This window comes from Maniola jurtina, chromosome 5, assembly GCF_905333055.1.
Source record: "Maniola jurtina chromosome 5, ilManJurt1.1, whole genome shotgun sequence".
Lineage (NCBI taxonomy): Eukaryota > Metazoa > Arthropoda > Insecta > Lepidoptera > Nymphalidae > Maniola > Maniola jurtina.
This window is the reverse complement of record NC_060033.1, coordinates 9,717,438-9,736,065: the sequence shown is the minus strand read 5'-3', so window position 1 is coordinate 9,736,065 and position 18,628 is coordinate 9,717,438. Positions and strand designations below refer to the sequence as shown.

Here is an 18,628-nt window from a genome sequence, read left to right as displayed (position 1 = left end):
AAATTTATAAAAAGGACAATGTCGTGAAGTTATGATTTTTACAAAAGAGTTTGTTATTCAACAGTCATTTTACTCTGTGTGATCAGATGAACATATTCCGTGACAGAATTGGCTGTTGCGAGATGGTCGGTCCTCATTTTAGAGGATGCTCGTCTACATCTAGTTCTCGGACTATGGGCTTTCTTATATATAACATATTCTTATGTCTCCGATCATAAAATAGGTTTTCAAAATGGACAAACCAGAAAATGTAATGACCATTATTTTCCGTTTGCACTCTATGAAATCAGGCCGCGTTAGTAAGAACATAATAGCCAATAACATAACAATAGTAAGTTCGAATTTATATCGTGAATTATTCAGTTATTACCTAACTCATACTCCAATCCCAATTATTACTGCATTTAAAAGACAAATTGTTTTTGATACAGGTGGCGATAGAGAAGGGGTCAGCGGTGACCGTAGTGGACAACTCGGGGCGAAGTCGCTGGCGAGTGCGTTTGGGCGGCGCGGGCACCGAAGTGCAACTGCCGGGCGCCGTGCTGGCCTTGCCGTCTCCTTGCCAGGAAGCCCTCGACGCGGCCGGCGCGCTACGCAATGCTTATGATAGAGTAAGTGATTCCATGCCTGTAAACTGGCCGCTGGGGGCCTAGACACGAAAACACTCTTTACAGGCACGCAATGTTTCTCGAGAATATCGTGATATCTGTAAATCATTGAAGAACGAAGCTTGTCGTAGAGGTTTATGACAGATTGCGAAAAAATTGACAAGTGTGAAAATAGCCCTTCTGTATAGACTAATGTGGGGTTTCCTGTCTTCAATCTATCTGTAATATAGCAAACTAACTAACTTAAGTTGCTTCTCGGATTAAGACTTTTGTTACTATTTGCTGCGTTGAAATTGGAAATATTATAAATAAAACAAACACGTGCCTGATCGTGGTTACCAGTTAGCACTATGGCAAGTTATTAAAACAAAAGTAAACCGCGCATACCTACAATTACTAAATGTATATTTTTAACCTTTATGACTACCGACGTAAGATATAAACTATGTAATCGATATATTTAAAGACAACCTCAATATTGTTATTTAATGAGTTAAGATAAAATTGTTTATGTTGCAAACAGTCTCCGCCAGTCATGTATCCATTATGTACATGTAGGCAGATTCATCTTGCGTTTGTGCTTATTGTGTTTTTTCTCGCTAAGGTCATCCAACTATGGCAGAGGAAGCAACTCCGGATGCGACAGAATATGATCTTCGCTACCATCAAGGTGGTGAAGGGATGGGACTTCCCACAAGTGAGTCTTGAAACTTTTCAGCTTTGAAGATTAATAATATAAGTGTTTATTCAAAGAAATTAAGACGAAACCCTTTGTGAATAAGTTGGTCTACTTTTGCAGTTACGTGCATGAGTTACCACTCACGATAGCTTAAATTAATGAAAAAGCATTATTGAAAAATAAGTTTAATTTAAACAGGGGTACGTATAATTTAAAAAAAAAACCACAATTTACAGAAATACTTAGAACAGTAATTGTTGATAATTTCAGAGCCTCACTTAGAGACTTTGTGTTTCTTACATTAAAAATTATGTAAACTGTATCTCTGTTTGAGACAAAATTTAATTGAAAAATTAAAATTAAATTTAACTGAAAAGTTTAATTGTCGTTATCTGAAAACCTTTAAAATACCAGTGTAAACTTTGAATATAAATAAAGTCGTATTTTGTGCAGTTCGTGGCAATGGGCGCGGAGCAACGTCAAGCCATCCGCCGCGCTCTCAACGAAGACGCAGAAAAACTCCTCGCCGAAGGAGACCCCGCGGACCCTCAGCTGCGGCGCCTGAGGCGGGAGATCGATGACGTCAACCGACTCTTCGACGAGTTCGAACGACGCGCGAGAGCTGAAGGTGAGCTTTTAAGTTTAGGACCCACTGAAATGGACTTAGACAGGGTGTAACCAGAACGCTAGCAAAAACTCAGCGTTATTATTATGCTACCTTAACACAATCAAATGGCAATAACCATTTGCCTTATCTTGTAGTTTTTGTGATTTAGTATTTTCAATCCCGCATTGTTATAGCGTGCAAAACTCGGGTCAATGCTCGACCTACGACGCGGAATTGACTTCAAGTGACCTATTTTTGGAAAGTTCGTTGACCTCTAGCGTCAGTTAGATGTTTTATTTGCAATATATTCTTAATATTGCAGTAAAAAATAAGATTTACATTCTGAAACGTAATGGCTACGATACAGAAGTTCCAAATGATTGCTTAGACACCATTAGCTCATGATTAGTCATTCAATTTTCGACAAAGCTATCTCATGACCTCACTAAACTGTGTTAATGCTCTTGAAAAACTGTTTCGAAGCAATTATTTTAATTTGAAACAATTTAAAACGAATTGTTGCAACCTTGACAGAAGAAATATTTTGATGAATTATTTAATAACCCGAACGTGTTATTACTTCCGTTTTGAACAAAACCCACTAAAATTGGATTAATTATAATTATTTACGAATCATCGTCGTATCTTCAATTGATCGGCAATTGGAAAATTGAACGTGGGTTTTATGTCACATATTATGGTCTCACTGTTAACTACTTAATTTAATTCATTACGTTTGACCATTATCCAAGTTTTAGCAGACCTTTATCTAATTTAGATAAAAATCTTTAGATAGATCCTAAAATGAACTAGTGAACATTGGAAGCATTTATGTACTAAATAATAATTAACTCACATCGGATATGCACATGCAGTATGTTGAGTGTGATGACAAGTCGTAATATCATTTGCCCTTAACTTCACTGAGAGAGAGATAATTGGGGTCGAAATCTCGATAGTTCAAAATCATCAGCATTAATCGTGGTGCATAAATTTACATGATACTATGTCTTCAAACTACGAAATAAGCCTAAAATTATTATTAGATACTGCCTCTTCTTCCTTTCCATCATAAGGATAGATTAATTCCCATTTTCTAGTATAATTCTGTAAAACCACTTCAAAACTTCGTGACTAAGAAACTGTACGTGGTTGTTTTCAGTAGGTACCTTATATTTTATCTACGAAATGGGTATGTTAATTAAAAATGTCGTTAACTCAAAGTGAAATATGGTGTCAGTTATCTTAAATGTGCAATAAGGCAGAACTTTGTTTACTTACTACGTGCATCATTAAGATACGATGTACATTCAGTAAAGTTAAATAGCATTTTGTTAGAATAATTTTTTGTCCTCGAGCTAATTTAGAAATTATGAAATAGTTTCATCATCCTTCACCATTCTATTTTATCATGCCTGTCTTGTAAAAATCTGTCTTCAATCATTTTCAACTGAACTTCTTTACTTAGAACGTTTCTTCTATCAAACGATACATTCCAAAAATAGTCTTGAAATATCAAAGGTGCTGACTGCTATACGATGACAAAGGATTTACGCGCTCGTCCTACGGGATCTGTCAGTCACAATTACTATGCCGTACTATACAGTATCGTCATTAGCGATATCAATTTTCTTGTCTTAAATTGTGCTCTCTTTAATAAAGACGTGTTGTGAGTCGGTGTACAGTGTTTTCTTTTTTTTCTAAAATTAATTAGTTGTTTTTTTTTAATTATGAGACTTCTTGTGCCTGAAGTTTGATGAATATTCTTGTAGTGAAACCTTTTATTTACTGCAATATATTCTCAATACGAGTAATATTTCATACTACGTCTACTCTTTGATTGTTTAAAAATACCAAATCTTTATTTATTTTTCTATCTTCTTAATAATTGATGACTGCATATTTCTTCTTAGTTTTGGCAATAGGTCATAAAGCAATAAAAATTCTAGAAGCTTATTTTTAGTTCAAACGAACCATAAGATTTCTCATCGCTTATTCGCATATGCGAAATTGTCTGAAGTGAGAATATAAATATTGTGAGTAAACAAAGCGAAATTTTATTAAATGAAACTGAGCTTAGCCAATCTTGTCGTTTTCAACGTACAGCAAGGATGAAGAGAATAAAACGAATATTCTCTTTTGGGAAAGGCGGTGAGTAACTTTGTACTCGATCTTAATACAAAAGTATTATTCACTTAGCTAAGTTGCAATACACAAAACAATTACATACATATAAAATTTTAGGTGTAAAAGTAGTTTGAACTTCTAATGAATATTTTTTTCAGATTACGGCTATAATGTGATTTATTATGATCATTTTATTATTACAATTGTGGTTTAAAATACACTAACGCATTTTGCAACTTGATATGAATTGCTTCTGTTTGTCTGCGGTTTACATTCCAAAAGCTTCATTGGGGCTTGTAACACTGTCAATGTTATCAGTTATCACGCGATATCGCAATCCTGTATCGAGGAAATATTGATGGTACCTACAGTATCGTAATGTATCCGGATGTTCTTCAAATAGTGCAATTCCAGAGTTGTGATATGGAATTGATAGCGTAATAAGAAGATATATACATATATCAGTGCTTATTTTTAACATAGCTAAGCATTTTCTTCCGATGTTCCGAAGATTAGTCCCGACAAACGAACAGACAAAATAAAAAATGGATTTTGGGGGTTTGGCTATGTTATTTCGAAATTATAAAGAGATGCTTTTAATTATTATAGGTAAAAAAATCCTCAGATTCAAAATTCTTATACTATAATTGTACGTTGTTACTGCAATGAAACTTTATTTTGAAGAACATTAATAAAGCCAATTATTGCACGCAATATTTACTCCACTACGTCAATTATCATTTTATTCTGGGTGATTTCTATCTTGACCTCAGGTCAATATCTAGTCTAAACCTGACCTTGACTGAGCAATGACTCGATGACATCATCAAGTGCCTATATTTATGTAGATACATTATGAATGCCCCTCTTCAGTAGGTACTTCTGATAGCCATCTATCTGAATCAAGCAAATGACCACTGTATGTCTATTTAGTTTTATCATGCTATTCTAAATTACATTCATTACACAGGAAAATTGCGCACTATGATTTCTATTTACAAACAAAATAAAGTTCAAGGACTAAAACCCCATGACTACTTATTACTTATTGCCACCATGGAAGAATGGTTTATAAATCGATTTTTATATATACTTTTGTAATCTATACAATGAGAACTTGAATTTGCTTCCAAACTCGATGTATTTATTGTATCTTGACTGACTTCAGGTCATATCGGCCATATTGGATTTGTCATGACGTGTTATGGCGGTATTATACTACACACGGCACGCCAAGACAAAACGCATTTATCAATATATCTCTTTTACCAAATTCCAATGATTACTTTGGCAATTTTTAGGAAACCGGTGAACCGGTGAAAAATCACACATAAATCTGTGCTGTATTTATCTAAGAATTAGCACGTGTATTTCTAATAAGGAATAATTAGGACATACACGAGTTGGGGTCTCAGAACATTTGTATCAAAATCTTTCGCGGGTCAAGTTATCGAAGAAATCTTTCAAGTTGTAATGAGTTGAAACAAACTTTAATGCCACAATGCAATAAAATTGTAGTTCTACAACGGGAAAAAATACTAATGCACAGTAGGTTTATTTATAAAAGGAATTTTTTTCAGCACCTCTACTAATAATGTACCTATAAGATCCTATAATGCAAAGAACATAATTTTGCCCATAAATTTAATTAAGTAAGTCGTAGCCTACGGATCTCCCAAGGTGTTCCTTTGATTGAATTAATGGCTATTTCGTTGGTCCAAAGTGATGTCATTGGAGTTTTTTGTACCACAAGTCAATTTTATTGGCCTTGGCTTGGTGTCTGAGATTATTTGAGTTATAGCTACAATTTCCAATGGCCACCGAAGTGTAGGTGTTACGTTACAGTGTAGTGTAGATTTAATACTAAAATTAGAATAAGTAGGCCTGCATTGTTATTTTATATGAGAAAACATTATGCCATACTATGCCAGAATAAAAGTTACGAGAAAGTCAAAGACATACCTAACCTATAAGGAACTAAAAATTTAATTATGGCTTATGCCGTTTATCCACCATAGGGTCCTATACTCATAAACGTGTGTGTTCCTCTTTCCATCGCACTTTAAAAATAATATACAAATTATATACACGGACACGTTTCCGAGTGTAGGTACATCCTAGGGTGGCTGGTTTAGGGTGGATAAACGGAATAATTAATTTATCAGTTAACTTATTTTCTATGTAAAAGATATCTAATACAAAGTGATCAAAAATGTAATTTAGAAGAATAGTTCATAACTATTCGTTTATCATTTGAACCATTACGTACGCTGAATAAACTATGACTTCAATAAGATATTTTCAAAGCTTTTAATCCATCAGTTTAATGATTATAGCACAAATTTTCTTCGGCCATTCATACGGCCATTTCAATAAAATTAATTGCCGTCGCTATGAAAAGCTGTTTCCGTTTTATTTTCTTCTCGTTTTAGTAGTTTTGTCTACGTTCTTTGAGAAAATAATATGAAAGTTAAACTTAGATCTGTTTCACGGTTGTTTCGCGGAATATTAGTCAAACTGCCGGTTTACTCTGTGGCCGTAACATCTAGAGTCTAGACTTCCATTTTTCAGTTTCTCTATCTGATCCGACACGTTCTGTACTCCAATTCAAAGTTTGTCATTTAGACTTGGTTTAAATGTTACGTAACACGATTCTCGTTTACTCAGAGCATTCAGTGGAAAGAACTTGGTGCGACTATAAGCTTTCAGGTGTATTTTTTTTGTCTACCTTGAATTGGCGGTCATTGTCGTCCGTTTTGTTTGATTTGTTTTGATGCAAATATTGAGTTGTGAAATAGCGGTACACATTATAGTGACGGCGAAAACGATTTCTTTTCTTAAATCATGTCTAGTGTTCAAATGTTAATTATTAAATATAAATAAAATCGTGTATTGTGAAGAATTTAAGTGTTTCAAATATTAATCAAATAATCCGATTTGGAACGGATTTCACCTAAAATAAAAGCGTTGGTTTTTCTAAAAAAACATAACCGTTTTGTGTCAAGCTAAAATTAACTCTGGTACTAGAGGTATTGAACGTAGGAGTATCGAATAGAAATTAGCATTGATTGGTACATAATTTTTAATCTATAACAAGATGTTTCCAATTACTAACGGTTACTTTTGTTGCAGAGGATTCAAAGAATGCAGCGCGTATTTTCACCGAACAATCTTCGAACCTGCTGGAAAGGCTGGAAGTCTTCGAGCGGCAGCTGCATGAGCGCATCGCGAGCCACATTCCAAGGGATCTGGACTCATTGGAACACCTAGTCTTACAGCATAAAGACTGGGAAAGCAGTCTTCTTACGTTATCATCTGATGTAGAAGAAGTGCAGACAACATTCAGAGGTATTTAAATTCTTAAGTTTTTTATTTATTGATAGACTATGAAAATATATGGATGGTTCAATTTTTTCTAGGATTCCATAAATAATTCTATTCAATCTAGGGTCTATCTTTTAATAGGCCGCCCATACTTTAATTGTGTTTGTAAGAGGTTATATACCTAACGCTTTTAATCAATCTGTATTTAATAATATCATTATGTAGTGTGGAAATAGCCACAGTTTTTAGCAAGATCAGCGGTATTTAAAGTGAGTTGTTTTATATTCCAATACAATTTGCTGAAACTATGATTCTGTAAGAGAACTGATAAAAATCTCAGGATCTGGTCATATCCGTATGACACATAGTTCGCAGTATTGATTGGAGTACAACAGTTGTGTCACTGACCTATATGTTGTTGGCAGGCATTGCGCTCAAGACGCCCGCAATGAAGAAGAATCTCGACAAGGTCATGGGCAAATGGAATGACATGCAATCCAAGAGTCAGCTATTTGTTGAAAGGTAAATAAGACTTATAGAATAGAATAGAATAGATTTTAGAATAGAATAGATTTTTATTCAAATAAACTTTTACAAGTGCTTTTGAATCGTCAAATAATTTACCACTGGTTCGGAATGCCGTTCCTACCGAGAAGAACCAGCAAGAAACTCGGCGGTTGTTCTTTTCAATTGTTCAATTTACAATAATATTCTATATCTAACTATGCTTTTTAAATGAAAAGCCGGTGAATAAAACGGTATGATTCCGCGAAATAAAGTTTTCGCAAAAGGAGCAAAAAACTGGATGAAAGCTGTTGAAACTTTACTGCAGTTTTACCGTTTTGATTGAAATCACGAACTTTGGACTCAATTTTAGCTGGCTTTGCCTGGAAATGAGTTCAGAATAAAGGGATTTTAATCAAAAGAGTAATAATTACACTGTTTTGTTCGCCAGCTCCTCAAATGTAATTGATGGCGTTCTGGAACATTTTCATGATCAATACATACAAAAAGGTGCCTAAACTGAGTAACTGATTGACTTATCAACGCCCAGCCAAACCTTGGACCTTGCAAGCTGAAATTTTGCATAGACCCCTTTATAATATAGTTAAGTAACAAGGTCGGATTTTTCGAAATTCCTTCGGGTTAAGAAATAAAGAAGATTTATGTTTTGGAGAGTAAAGCCGCGGACAGTAGTAATTTACTAATAAGGTTGGTTTTTAATCTATTATGTCTTGTTACAGATTAAAGTTCGTCGAAATTGTTGTAAACAGTATAGAAGAAAACAATCAGACAATTTCCGAGTTTGAGATCAAACTCGCGCAGTTCAGCGATTTGCCTAACGATGTTGAATTGCTGAAAGACGTAAGCAGCCATTTTGTATTTTCTAATAACTACATTGTAGCTTTCGAGTTGTGAACTTGGCCTCAAGTCAGTGTCCACGATTGCCTTAGATATAGTATTTAAAGACAATTTCCCCCACTTTAGATTCATGAAGACTTACTCCGAATGCAAGTTGCAGTCAGCAAGCAACAAGTTCAAGTCGACCAAATGAACGATGATGCGGAAAATTGCCGCCGTCTTGTGGAGAGCTCGAGGGCAGCCCTCCCTCATACCTCGTTGCCGCGATCTGGCAAACACATAGACCTTGAACGCCTCGACAAAGAGGTGACTCAGCTGAACCACAGGTGGAACAATGTGTGCGGACAGCTGGCTGAAAGGTAACATTTCCTTTAGTTCAACTGTACACGAGTTTCTGCTTGGTTGCAATTTTACCTGGTTGTAAGTTGTGACTTATAAGTGACGATGAAAGTTTAAAATAGGAGCGTTTTAGGTTGGAAGGAGTATGTCACCTTTATGAACCCCGTTGCCCTAATTGCTTGATATTTTAAACATTTAGTTTGAACTGGATGACACTACAACATTTCCTTGTTTTAAGTCTATGGGCTCTCAGGTCTGCGTTCACGACGTCCAGTCAGTACTTTCTTGGGCGGCCTCAAGATTTAGCTCCTGGGACGGCAATGTTGCGACATCTGTCATGCTACCGTCAGAATTTTGTGGTTTCCGTGCTGCATGACTGTACTCATCCGTCATAGCATTTTCATCTCCATGACTCTAACCTCAATGCGCTCTTTGAGTTAGCTTAAACATATAACAAACAAATAAATCTATATGTCGGAATTTCGACTTTCATCTTTTGGTTGTGGTTCGATAGAGAAATTGATTTTTCTCGCTATTAACCAGATTACGAAGTTGCGAAGCAGCGTATCAACTGCTACGCAACTATAACGCCGGGTTAGAGAAAGAGGCCGAATGGATCGACGACGCATACAGCAAGTTGCAGTCGCAACCGCCAATCGAAATCAGGCCCAAAGAACAGTTGGAGCCTACCAGGGTAAGAAGAGTTTCTTTAATAATGTTTATATATACCCTTTACAACAATAAAGAACGAAAGCAAAATAACAGAGGTCAGAAATTAGGTAAAAAGATACAAAAGGCGGCCTTATGCTTAGTTAAAAATCTCTGGAGTAATTTTTAGGATTAGGAAAACAGACAACGGAAACTTATTATATTAATATGTAAGTAATAATTAGTAAAAAATACTATTTAAGTATTAACAAATGAAACAAATTTTATTTTGAGTAGAATTACAAGTCAAGACTTCCACCAGTTCGGAGAAAAAAATCTATTGAGAAAAGTTAGATAGGAAATCTGCAGTTACCCTTTCTTTTCTTATTGAAATGACTGTATCAATGTTAATTTTTACGGCAAATTATTCTATCTTGTGGGCAGCTAATAATAATTAAATTTCTTTATATGATGATGAAATAATTGCAGGCCCTACTGACGAGTGCCGTAGAAAGAACACCAAAGATCGAAAAAGTGAATGTAGACGGCGGAAGATTTATTCGAGAGGCAAAGGTAAGATGGTCTAAACCAAACATCACGTAAGATCCTTAACTTGGCATTCTGTGATACTTCTTTACAAGGCACAGTGAAGCAATGTGGTCAATACTATTATGCAGAATTTCTAAATTAAACTAATCAACAGGCCTAAATCTATTTTTCTTACTACCCTTTTTTTTTCTTCGAAAGGTATAGGTATATATTTAGACCTATCACTTTAGTTTAGTTTAGCGATTGTGTACAAAAATTCCGAAATGCGGTTTAAACTTAGACAGGATTTGAATTCGTATTTCAAATGGGTAAGCTACACTTGCTTAGATGACCTTTAACAAGACGTATGTTGTAGTGAACTTCCAAGTGTAGGCCTAGTACCTAATTACGTATATTAAGCCACAGTCAAGTTGAAACTTAATTGATGTGTGATAAATATATATCACAGAATGCACATTGGATCTGCCAAATCATATCCGAATTCAATCGTTAAGTATCAGCAGATAACTTGGTATTAAGTTGCCTGCCCGATACCAGTTCATTTTTGAGAGATTGTGAAAGGTTTTTGTATAAGTTGAGAGAAAATTTTGTCCAGCGTCTTTCCTTCTATTTCCTCGTCTTGTTGTTGCCTCTGGGTTTTTTGGTCCTTTTCTACGTTTTCGTTTGGTGTTTTTGACAAGTCTGTCTTTTCACTGCAACTGCATGCTGCTTTGGCACGCGTCAAATAATGCTTTCCGAGTTAAAAAACTGCTTTATTAAATTAATTTTTTCTAAAATAAACTCCTTTGCAAAAAAAAAACGCGTTACTCTTCAGAAGAGGTAAGGGAAAAACGGCTTTTTAGCGAGTCGGACGCAAATAAACCGGAAGAGAAACTTTCTACATAGACCTCAAAGACCCTTGAAGAAGTAGTTAGCCTATACTAGCTGAGGAGGAGGCTTCTAGCAATTCTAGCTGCCAACAACCAGTCGGTAGCCAGCTATGGTCCTTAAGTTACTCTGCTCCGTGAGCACCAGATTGTCCGTTTGATATCTGCAAGAAATTGTGCATTCTGGAAACAAGCAAAGTGGACAAGCGCACTTTCTCTGGTGACGCTCTGATTTCACTATGTGGCGAGGACCGACGCCGGTGGGTGCTACGAAGACCAAGAGATCGCTATGCAAATTCTAGGTTCTGATCAAATCACTTCTTAATGTAGTGTAGGGACTCACACAGTTCATGTGTATAGATGTCCATTTTTTTGCAAAGGAGCGTGTTTGGAATGTAATAATGCTTGAAATTGAATTTTACTAATAACTTCTTTGAATGCGGGATGTTTGTGAGATCGAATACATACATGTTCAATGTTCATACAAACGGCAATATATGACTGCCACTTACATTTCGCAATGTTACTAAGGCAAAATATTGTTATTGGAAATGCCGATAAGGCACACTCGTTACGAATTTGAAATTCAAATGAATTTCTTGATATACCGCAGCGCAATAAAATAAAGGCGGCGCTGATTTTGCGCTAACGAGTATTAAGGTCAATGTTCTTTTGCTTTGCATGTCTTGTTTGACAGTGTTGTCCACGTACAATTACCGTATTATAAGCAATAACTAAAGTTTAAAAAAAGTTTTGCTACACAATTGTTTCACTGTTAAATCGACACAACTTTTGTGTGTATGCTTGTACAATTGACTCATTCATAATCTGCCTATACAAAGATGGGGCGCTAGTAATTGCAAAACCATATAAAAAATATGTAAATTAGTCTCAACTATGCTTTGGGATACGTAAAGATGCACGATGGGTGTTTTAAAGTGTACGCACGCTGGGTGTTGCACGCTTAGAAAACCTGAAAAAAAAACCTGTAGAATTTTTCCAGCATGACGTAATCCTGGAACACCTAGCTGGACCCTTAATAAATGAAAAAAAATTGGCTATTGTTTTCCAAAATGAGTATGAGTGTGCTCAGAATGTGTACTGAGTAAATGTTGGCGTCTGGATGTGTTTATATTTGGAAGTGTCGCCTATTTCGTATGTAAAAGTCAATAGTCCAAAATGGGTACTCTATACTTACAGACGCAAGAAAGGATGTATGCGAGGCTATTTTAAAATAAAGTTTAATTTTAACGCTTCATTTTAACCGATAGCAATTTGTCCTTAAAATTGCACCAAGAATGGATAAAATCTTGTTCTGATATCTTTGAAAATTCAAAAACCATTGCACGAAAGTTTAGGTTTAGCGCAAGGAAATTTTAAGGGCAGGTCGTCTAAACTAACCTATATAACTTAACACGCTTCCCCCCTAACTCGAACTAGATTCACTCGTCGAGATGCCAGCGATACGTCGAATGGCTATGTGAGGAAATACACCCATCCCTGGACACAAGGCAGCTAAAACGACAGGCGGATATGGAACTCGCAGAGCGTCTGAGGAACCGAGGCTGCGTGGATATCATACCTGGAGAGCAAATTCCTTCTGGCGCAGAAGCTGTGGCGAAGGAACTTGACGAGCTGAACGCTAAACACCAAAGACTCCTAGACATGTTGTATGAGAGATTAAGAAGGATAGCGGCCGCCAATCCAGGAGATATTGTTACATTGGTGAGTCTTTATCTTTTCTTTTTTTTTGTATCATTGACAGTTTGTTGAGAGACATTTTCGCCCTGCAAAAATTTTGTAGAACATAAATATTTTTGATCTTCAAGAAGCTGCCACTAATTTTGAGAAATTAAAATTATGCTTTGTTTCAAAACTGTGTCTGTGTTTATAGCTTGTATGGGTTAGTATCCATACGATTCTAACTATAAGTATTCCGTGTTCTAATTGAGTAGGTATATCAAGACGTCGAAGTTAACGTCTTTTTAAGTATTTACATGGCTACACCTGCCAAGACTTTTTATAACAAAAGTAATCCTTACCATCAACATTATTTTATGTACTTACATGTCCTCGACGGACCGTGTCGAGTTAGCGTGCGCGAACGTTTCACTTAATTCACAGCAAATGATGTCACGATTATGTCATTTTATCAACTTGGACCTCGAAGAAGGCCGTTTACTATTTTACCCGAACGCGGTTTTGAATAACAAATTAGATAAGGGTTTATTTATCTGATGTTACTATATAGAACGTGTTTACAAAAGATTTTAGCATGATTCAATAGGTAAAATCAATATTCAATAAAATACGAACGCAAATATTTTTTCGTCGTAAAATGCCACACACGTGTCGAATATCACTTAAGTACGTAATGTGATTTTTTTTTTTTAATTTTTTTATCGGTCCGGTAAATATTCTCATGGCGCTAAAAAGTTACTCGTTATCTTAATCAAACATGTGGGCTACGAAGAAGTATTTCCAAATAGAATCCGTAATTTAGATTTCTGATAGAATTCCTTAACAACTTAAGAACCAGCTTAAGATATACCGAAAATGGCATAAACAATTTAGGTGACTTAAACGTATATGCTATGATCCAATCCTATTCCCGTATAAGGTAGAACAACACCCACTCCCTGCTCCGTACAGACGACGTGGGCCGATAATAAATGTTTTATTGCAAATCGTGTAATTGGCTTTATGAATTCAAAGGTTAGCATAGGTGCTCTATGCTCTCTAAATATGGGTTTGTTATTGTTTATTTTAAAAATCTTCATAACCTACTTTGTTAACGTCATTGAATTGAGGAATCAAATATTTTTTTTCTATTCTCAATTTTACTAAGTAATTGATACTAATATTACAAATGCAAAAGTGTGTGAAAGTGTTTATATCTGTCAGCTAGATTTTCACGGTCCATCCGTTTAACCGATTTTGACATTAATACTCGTAGGTTTGACAGATATACTCGTAGGTTGTTTTTCGAGGCAGGACATTTGGTCCTGAAAAGTCAAAGGGGGTCCCACGGTATTTTAAAAACACCTAAATCCATGTGAATGAAGTTTGGGGCATCATCTATTTATAAGGATAGCTTTGCATCCTGGAGACGGACATAGACCACTTTTTATCCCGAAAAATCAATGAGTTGCCAAGGGATTTTCAAATAATTAAATAAATCCACGCGGACACGCGGTCTATGTAGTTGATTACCAATATAATAGATTTGTTATTGTTTATATTTAAAATAGTTTTTGACCTTGCTACTTTTATATTGTATCCAAATTTCATTGAATTGTTCAATTCAAACAATATCTATTTATAACTCTACAATAAGGCAAGGTTGTATAGGTTATAGGTAATTAATTCAGTTAGATTAAAAGATTTTTCAATCAAACATTTTATACATCAAACTTATCTAATCAAGAAATGCGCATAATCATAAAGTATTCCACTTTGCAAAGTTTATTTCATCCCATAACAATTAGCTGTATCGTCATTGAATCGGTAAATTGATTCGGAAGTAGCTATAAGTGCACCCCATTCGGTACCCAGATGCTTCTGTTAGTTGTCTGTGGAATTCTTCAAGGGATCAATTACAGTAATAAGCGATATGATCAGTCATAATATTTTGTTTGGTAATATCGTGATTGAAACCAATACATCCTACTACTGACGAGTGTTATTGATTTTTTACTCGACCACGGAAGAGTTTTGGATTTAGTTTGAATTTAGCTCCTGTAATGTTTTGAGTTCATCTGTGTTCTCATAATTTATGTCAGAAATCTTGATGGTACTATGTCGGAAACCTTAACGCAAGTGCCAATAACAACCGTGCAAAGTTTCCACTCGGATTAACGATGTCATATCTGACTAACAAACAGACAAACGTAAACTTTTACATATGAGATACATGTACAGAAGATTATACAGAAGGTTCAGCTTAATAGGTATAGTTAGAATTTAATAAGGTTAATTAAATGTTAATTTCAAACAATACCGTTAGAATATAAAATGTTAAAGAAGTGCAAATAAGTATTTTAGGCAATTTGCGATGATATCATAGCGTCCGGACCGTTAAAATCCGTTATTTTGCACAATATAATAAGTATATGTACTAGACTCCCAATGACGTAAGAAAGAAAAACCTGTTTTAGTTTAAAAAAAATTGTATGAGCAGAATATTTTTAAAGGCTTGCAGTAAGTCGTCGTCAATTACATTTATGAGGAAATTAAAATGTTATTGCTATATTTTGTACCGGTGCGCTGCGATGGTGACATAATAATATACATAAAGTGATTACAATACCTACTGGCCTGTTTCATGTTCTGAATGGCTTGTAAGTGCGCATTGCAATAATTGGTGGTGTATTATTATTATAGTTTCAATTATTATTATAATTGATCGAGGTTTTAAACGTTGCAGTTGAAGGGTTTTATAATTTAATTGATAGAGCAAAGTAATATAATGTCATACTACGCGTAACGCTCATAATATGTATAGAAAGTATTTTTTTTTTTCATTTTTGCTGTCCTAATTGAATATTTATAATTAATATTGATATCTATCGTATACATAATAGAGATAATGATAATAATAGGAGTGGGTGTATTAACTTTCTTTTCCTGAGTGCTATTTATCGGATTACAGATTACAGACCATAATAAAATAATGTTTGCGATAAGATACATCACGTATAATAATAATAAATAATTGTTGCAGTCAATTTATCAATGATAGCTATAGAGTACACACGTTTTGGTAGAGTATGAAGATTTGCTACTTTGCGCTCGCTTTTTCAGTACCGCGCGAACGACAACAGCCGCTTGACGCATTCGGTGCCAAACTGCGTGACGCGCTCAAGCTCTCGGCTTTCGAAATTCGAACGACGAAACTTGTGGTGCGAATCAATGTTGAGTGCCTGTGCTACGCAGTGTTAACAATATCTAAGGTCTCGGCCTGTGGGACAAATAAATTTATTTATTCTTCAAAATACGTTTCAGTTTTCCACATTTATCGAATGCCGTACCTTTACTTAGTTACGGTTTAATAGATTCGGATAGAAATATTTCTTTTATAATATTTTACTATTAGGAAAAAAATACTATCACACGAATGTAATCAATTGGTACTTTGGCTTAAAGTAGGTTTTAATACATTTTTAATCACATGAGGAATGAAAACAAGAAATGTTTATCGGTCAGCCGTAACCAGTTTCAATAGCAGTTTTTTAAATATATTTTCTCTCTTAACGGAAACATCTAGGTTAGGTTTCTTGTGAAACCGTATATTTTATTGTGCTTTATTCACGACAATAGCTGCTGAGCAGTTACGGCAGATATAACTTACAGGATCACATTTCCAGTTATTCAAATATTATTTTCAACGCGACTTGTGTTTACATTTTGTTAGGTACATAATTAAAGATTTCGTTGTTAGCGGTTTAGTTAACCCAAAGTAATACTTTTGGGCTTTTTGGCGCTTATAAAGATAATAATATTTAAAAAAAATATTATTTGAGCCATGAGAAGGACGTAGATGCCGCTTGTTTATTTTCCTCAATAAATCAAAAGCACATTAAAACTTGGATGCCATTCTGAATAACTTAGACCGTATAGAACACAAAAAAAATTACGACGTAATTTGAAAAATAGTCTTTATAACAGTCAAGTGGATTTCGTTTCTAAAACAATTACTTATCTATATTTAATTTAATAAATAAATTGTGCAAGAGCAAATGTCGGCAATTTAGATGAAAAGTTTAATAAACATCTAGACTCTAGAAAGAAAAATTTATCAATTGATAAATTAAATTAAATATCTCACATGAAATAAAAGAACTTTTTAAGGATATTGGATACAATAGATTTAGATATAAGTTAAAAAATACAAATCAGATAATATAGTAGAGACGATAGAGCTTCCTTTGTCGGTTATAAATATTCGTTACTCACTGCTTTTCTTTTTGAAACGTCGAATAGATAGGTACATAATAATATTCAGCCCGGCTAGCATGGGCAGTAGATAAAAATTAAATCCTCGATTATATCCACTGATTTCTATGACATCAGTGGATATAATCGGGGGACATAATTTTTATCTACTGCCCATGCTAGCCGGGCAGGGATATTCCCAGTTATCCTGCATTGCGGGCACATGAACCTGTAAAAGTCACCTTGACTAAATCAACGACCTAATATTAAAATCGAGCGTCGTATCGTCGTTTTGTATACAGAGTGCTATACTTTATATTAGGGATCACCTGCATATACCAACCGTAGAGTTCCATTTAAATATCTATGTGGGGTTCCTTTTAGGATTGACCTTGACTACTATTAACATTTTCAAATGTTATATGACCTACTGGTATTTTCTTTTGTATTTTCGGTTTTATGGGTACGTAATATTATTCCTTTTGATATCTGGTCTTAAAAGAAATTATTCTCTGCCATTATACAAATAACCACCGGACATGACATCCAGACCAGTGGTCCAACCCCGTGCCTCGCCCGCAGTCGCAGGCGGCGTAGCCACCACTGAAGAGGGCCATTGCCCTGAGCAGTCACCCCGGGACCCGAAAGGGTCCGCGTGGAAGACCTCGAGACAGACACAAATAAGCAGAGCTTAGTGTCTATTAATCGTCGATCATTATTTTAACTACTGTTCGTTATTATTAAAGTTTTTACTGCCTTAATCATAAATAAGTATTTTGTCCGCTAGGTAGGTAATGCGCCAGTGGTTTATGCGGTATTTCCTCAACGTGTCATACTAGGTCATTTCAATAATTTCGTGTAAACCTGGTAGCATATTAGCCTAGATCAGAATTAACGCCGTCAAGTCAACTAGCACGAAAAACGTTGAATACCCACAATCCATACCTACTTACCAAATTAAGTGCATTTCGTGTTGTATACACATATGAATGTTGTATGTACATTATTTACAATAGGGTTACGATACAATATGTTTCACCGGTGTTGAAATAACATTTAATGTGACATTTGGCAATGTAATCCCTATAGAATGAACCCGACCGATTGCCAAATCGCCTATTTTTACTATCACTGACATTTGCTGCTGTTCATATCATATCGCCTAAGAAATAAGCTGTGAAAGGCGGGCGCTTTTTATTCTGTTTATTTTAATGTGTAACACTTACTTTTTTTGAACTTTTGATCCTACTTCTTAGCTTATTTTTCTTCTCTTTCTCTCTCTCCTTGCCTCGACTCTTTATTGCTGAGGGTCGTATTTCCTTCCCATTACCCAAATAGTATGTTATGGTAGGGGTTTTCTATTATTTTGTTTTGCCAAACTGGTTATATATATGTTATGAATATAGGTAGATAAGTCATTAACACTGCGAAAAAGGATCGTTCAAAATCAAGGTCATAAAATTTTCTGTTGTGACTACATGCGGGCTCATTATTTTTCCCGCAACGAGTCAAGGTTTTCAAGGGGACTAAAATAGAATATTGATCGGGAGTCGTTAAGTATTTAGAATCATACGTCTAACTCTAA

At 35.2% G+C, this 18,628-nt stretch overlaps 1 protein-coding gene across 12 annotated transcripts in view; it reads left to right on the top strand.

Moving 5' to 3' along the window:
- LOC123865645 (dystonin) overlaps positions 1 to 18,628 on the top strand; it is a 168,551-nt gene that overhangs the window by 77,753 nt on the left and 72,170 nt on the right. For 11 of the 12 annotated variants that reach the window (XM_045906821.1, XM_045906816.1, XM_045906814.1 and 8 more), the window contains 10 exons: positions 432 to 611; positions 1,213 to 1,305; positions 1,741 to 1,915; positions 7,154 to 7,369; positions 7,771 to 7,867; positions 8,590 to 8,710; positions 8,834 to 9,066; positions 9,590 to 9,740; positions 10,184 to 10,267; positions 12,550 to 12,834. In XM_045906821.1, the coding sequence (XP_045762777.1) occupies positions 432 to 611; positions 1,213 to 1,305; positions 1,741 to 1,915; positions 7,154 to 7,369; positions 7,771 to 7,867; positions 8,590 to 8,710; positions 8,834 to 9,066; positions 9,590 to 9,740; positions 10,184 to 10,267; positions 12,550 to 12,834 (1,635 nt within the window). The remainder of the gene's footprint in view (positions 1 to 431; positions 612 to 1,212; positions 1,306 to 1,740; positions 1,916 to 7,153; positions 7,370 to 7,770; positions 7,868 to 8,589; positions 8,711 to 8,833; positions 9,067 to 9,589; positions 9,741 to 10,183; positions 10,268 to 12,549; positions 12,835 to 18,628) is intronic. The other variant, XM_045906823.1, reaches the window with a different exon arrangement.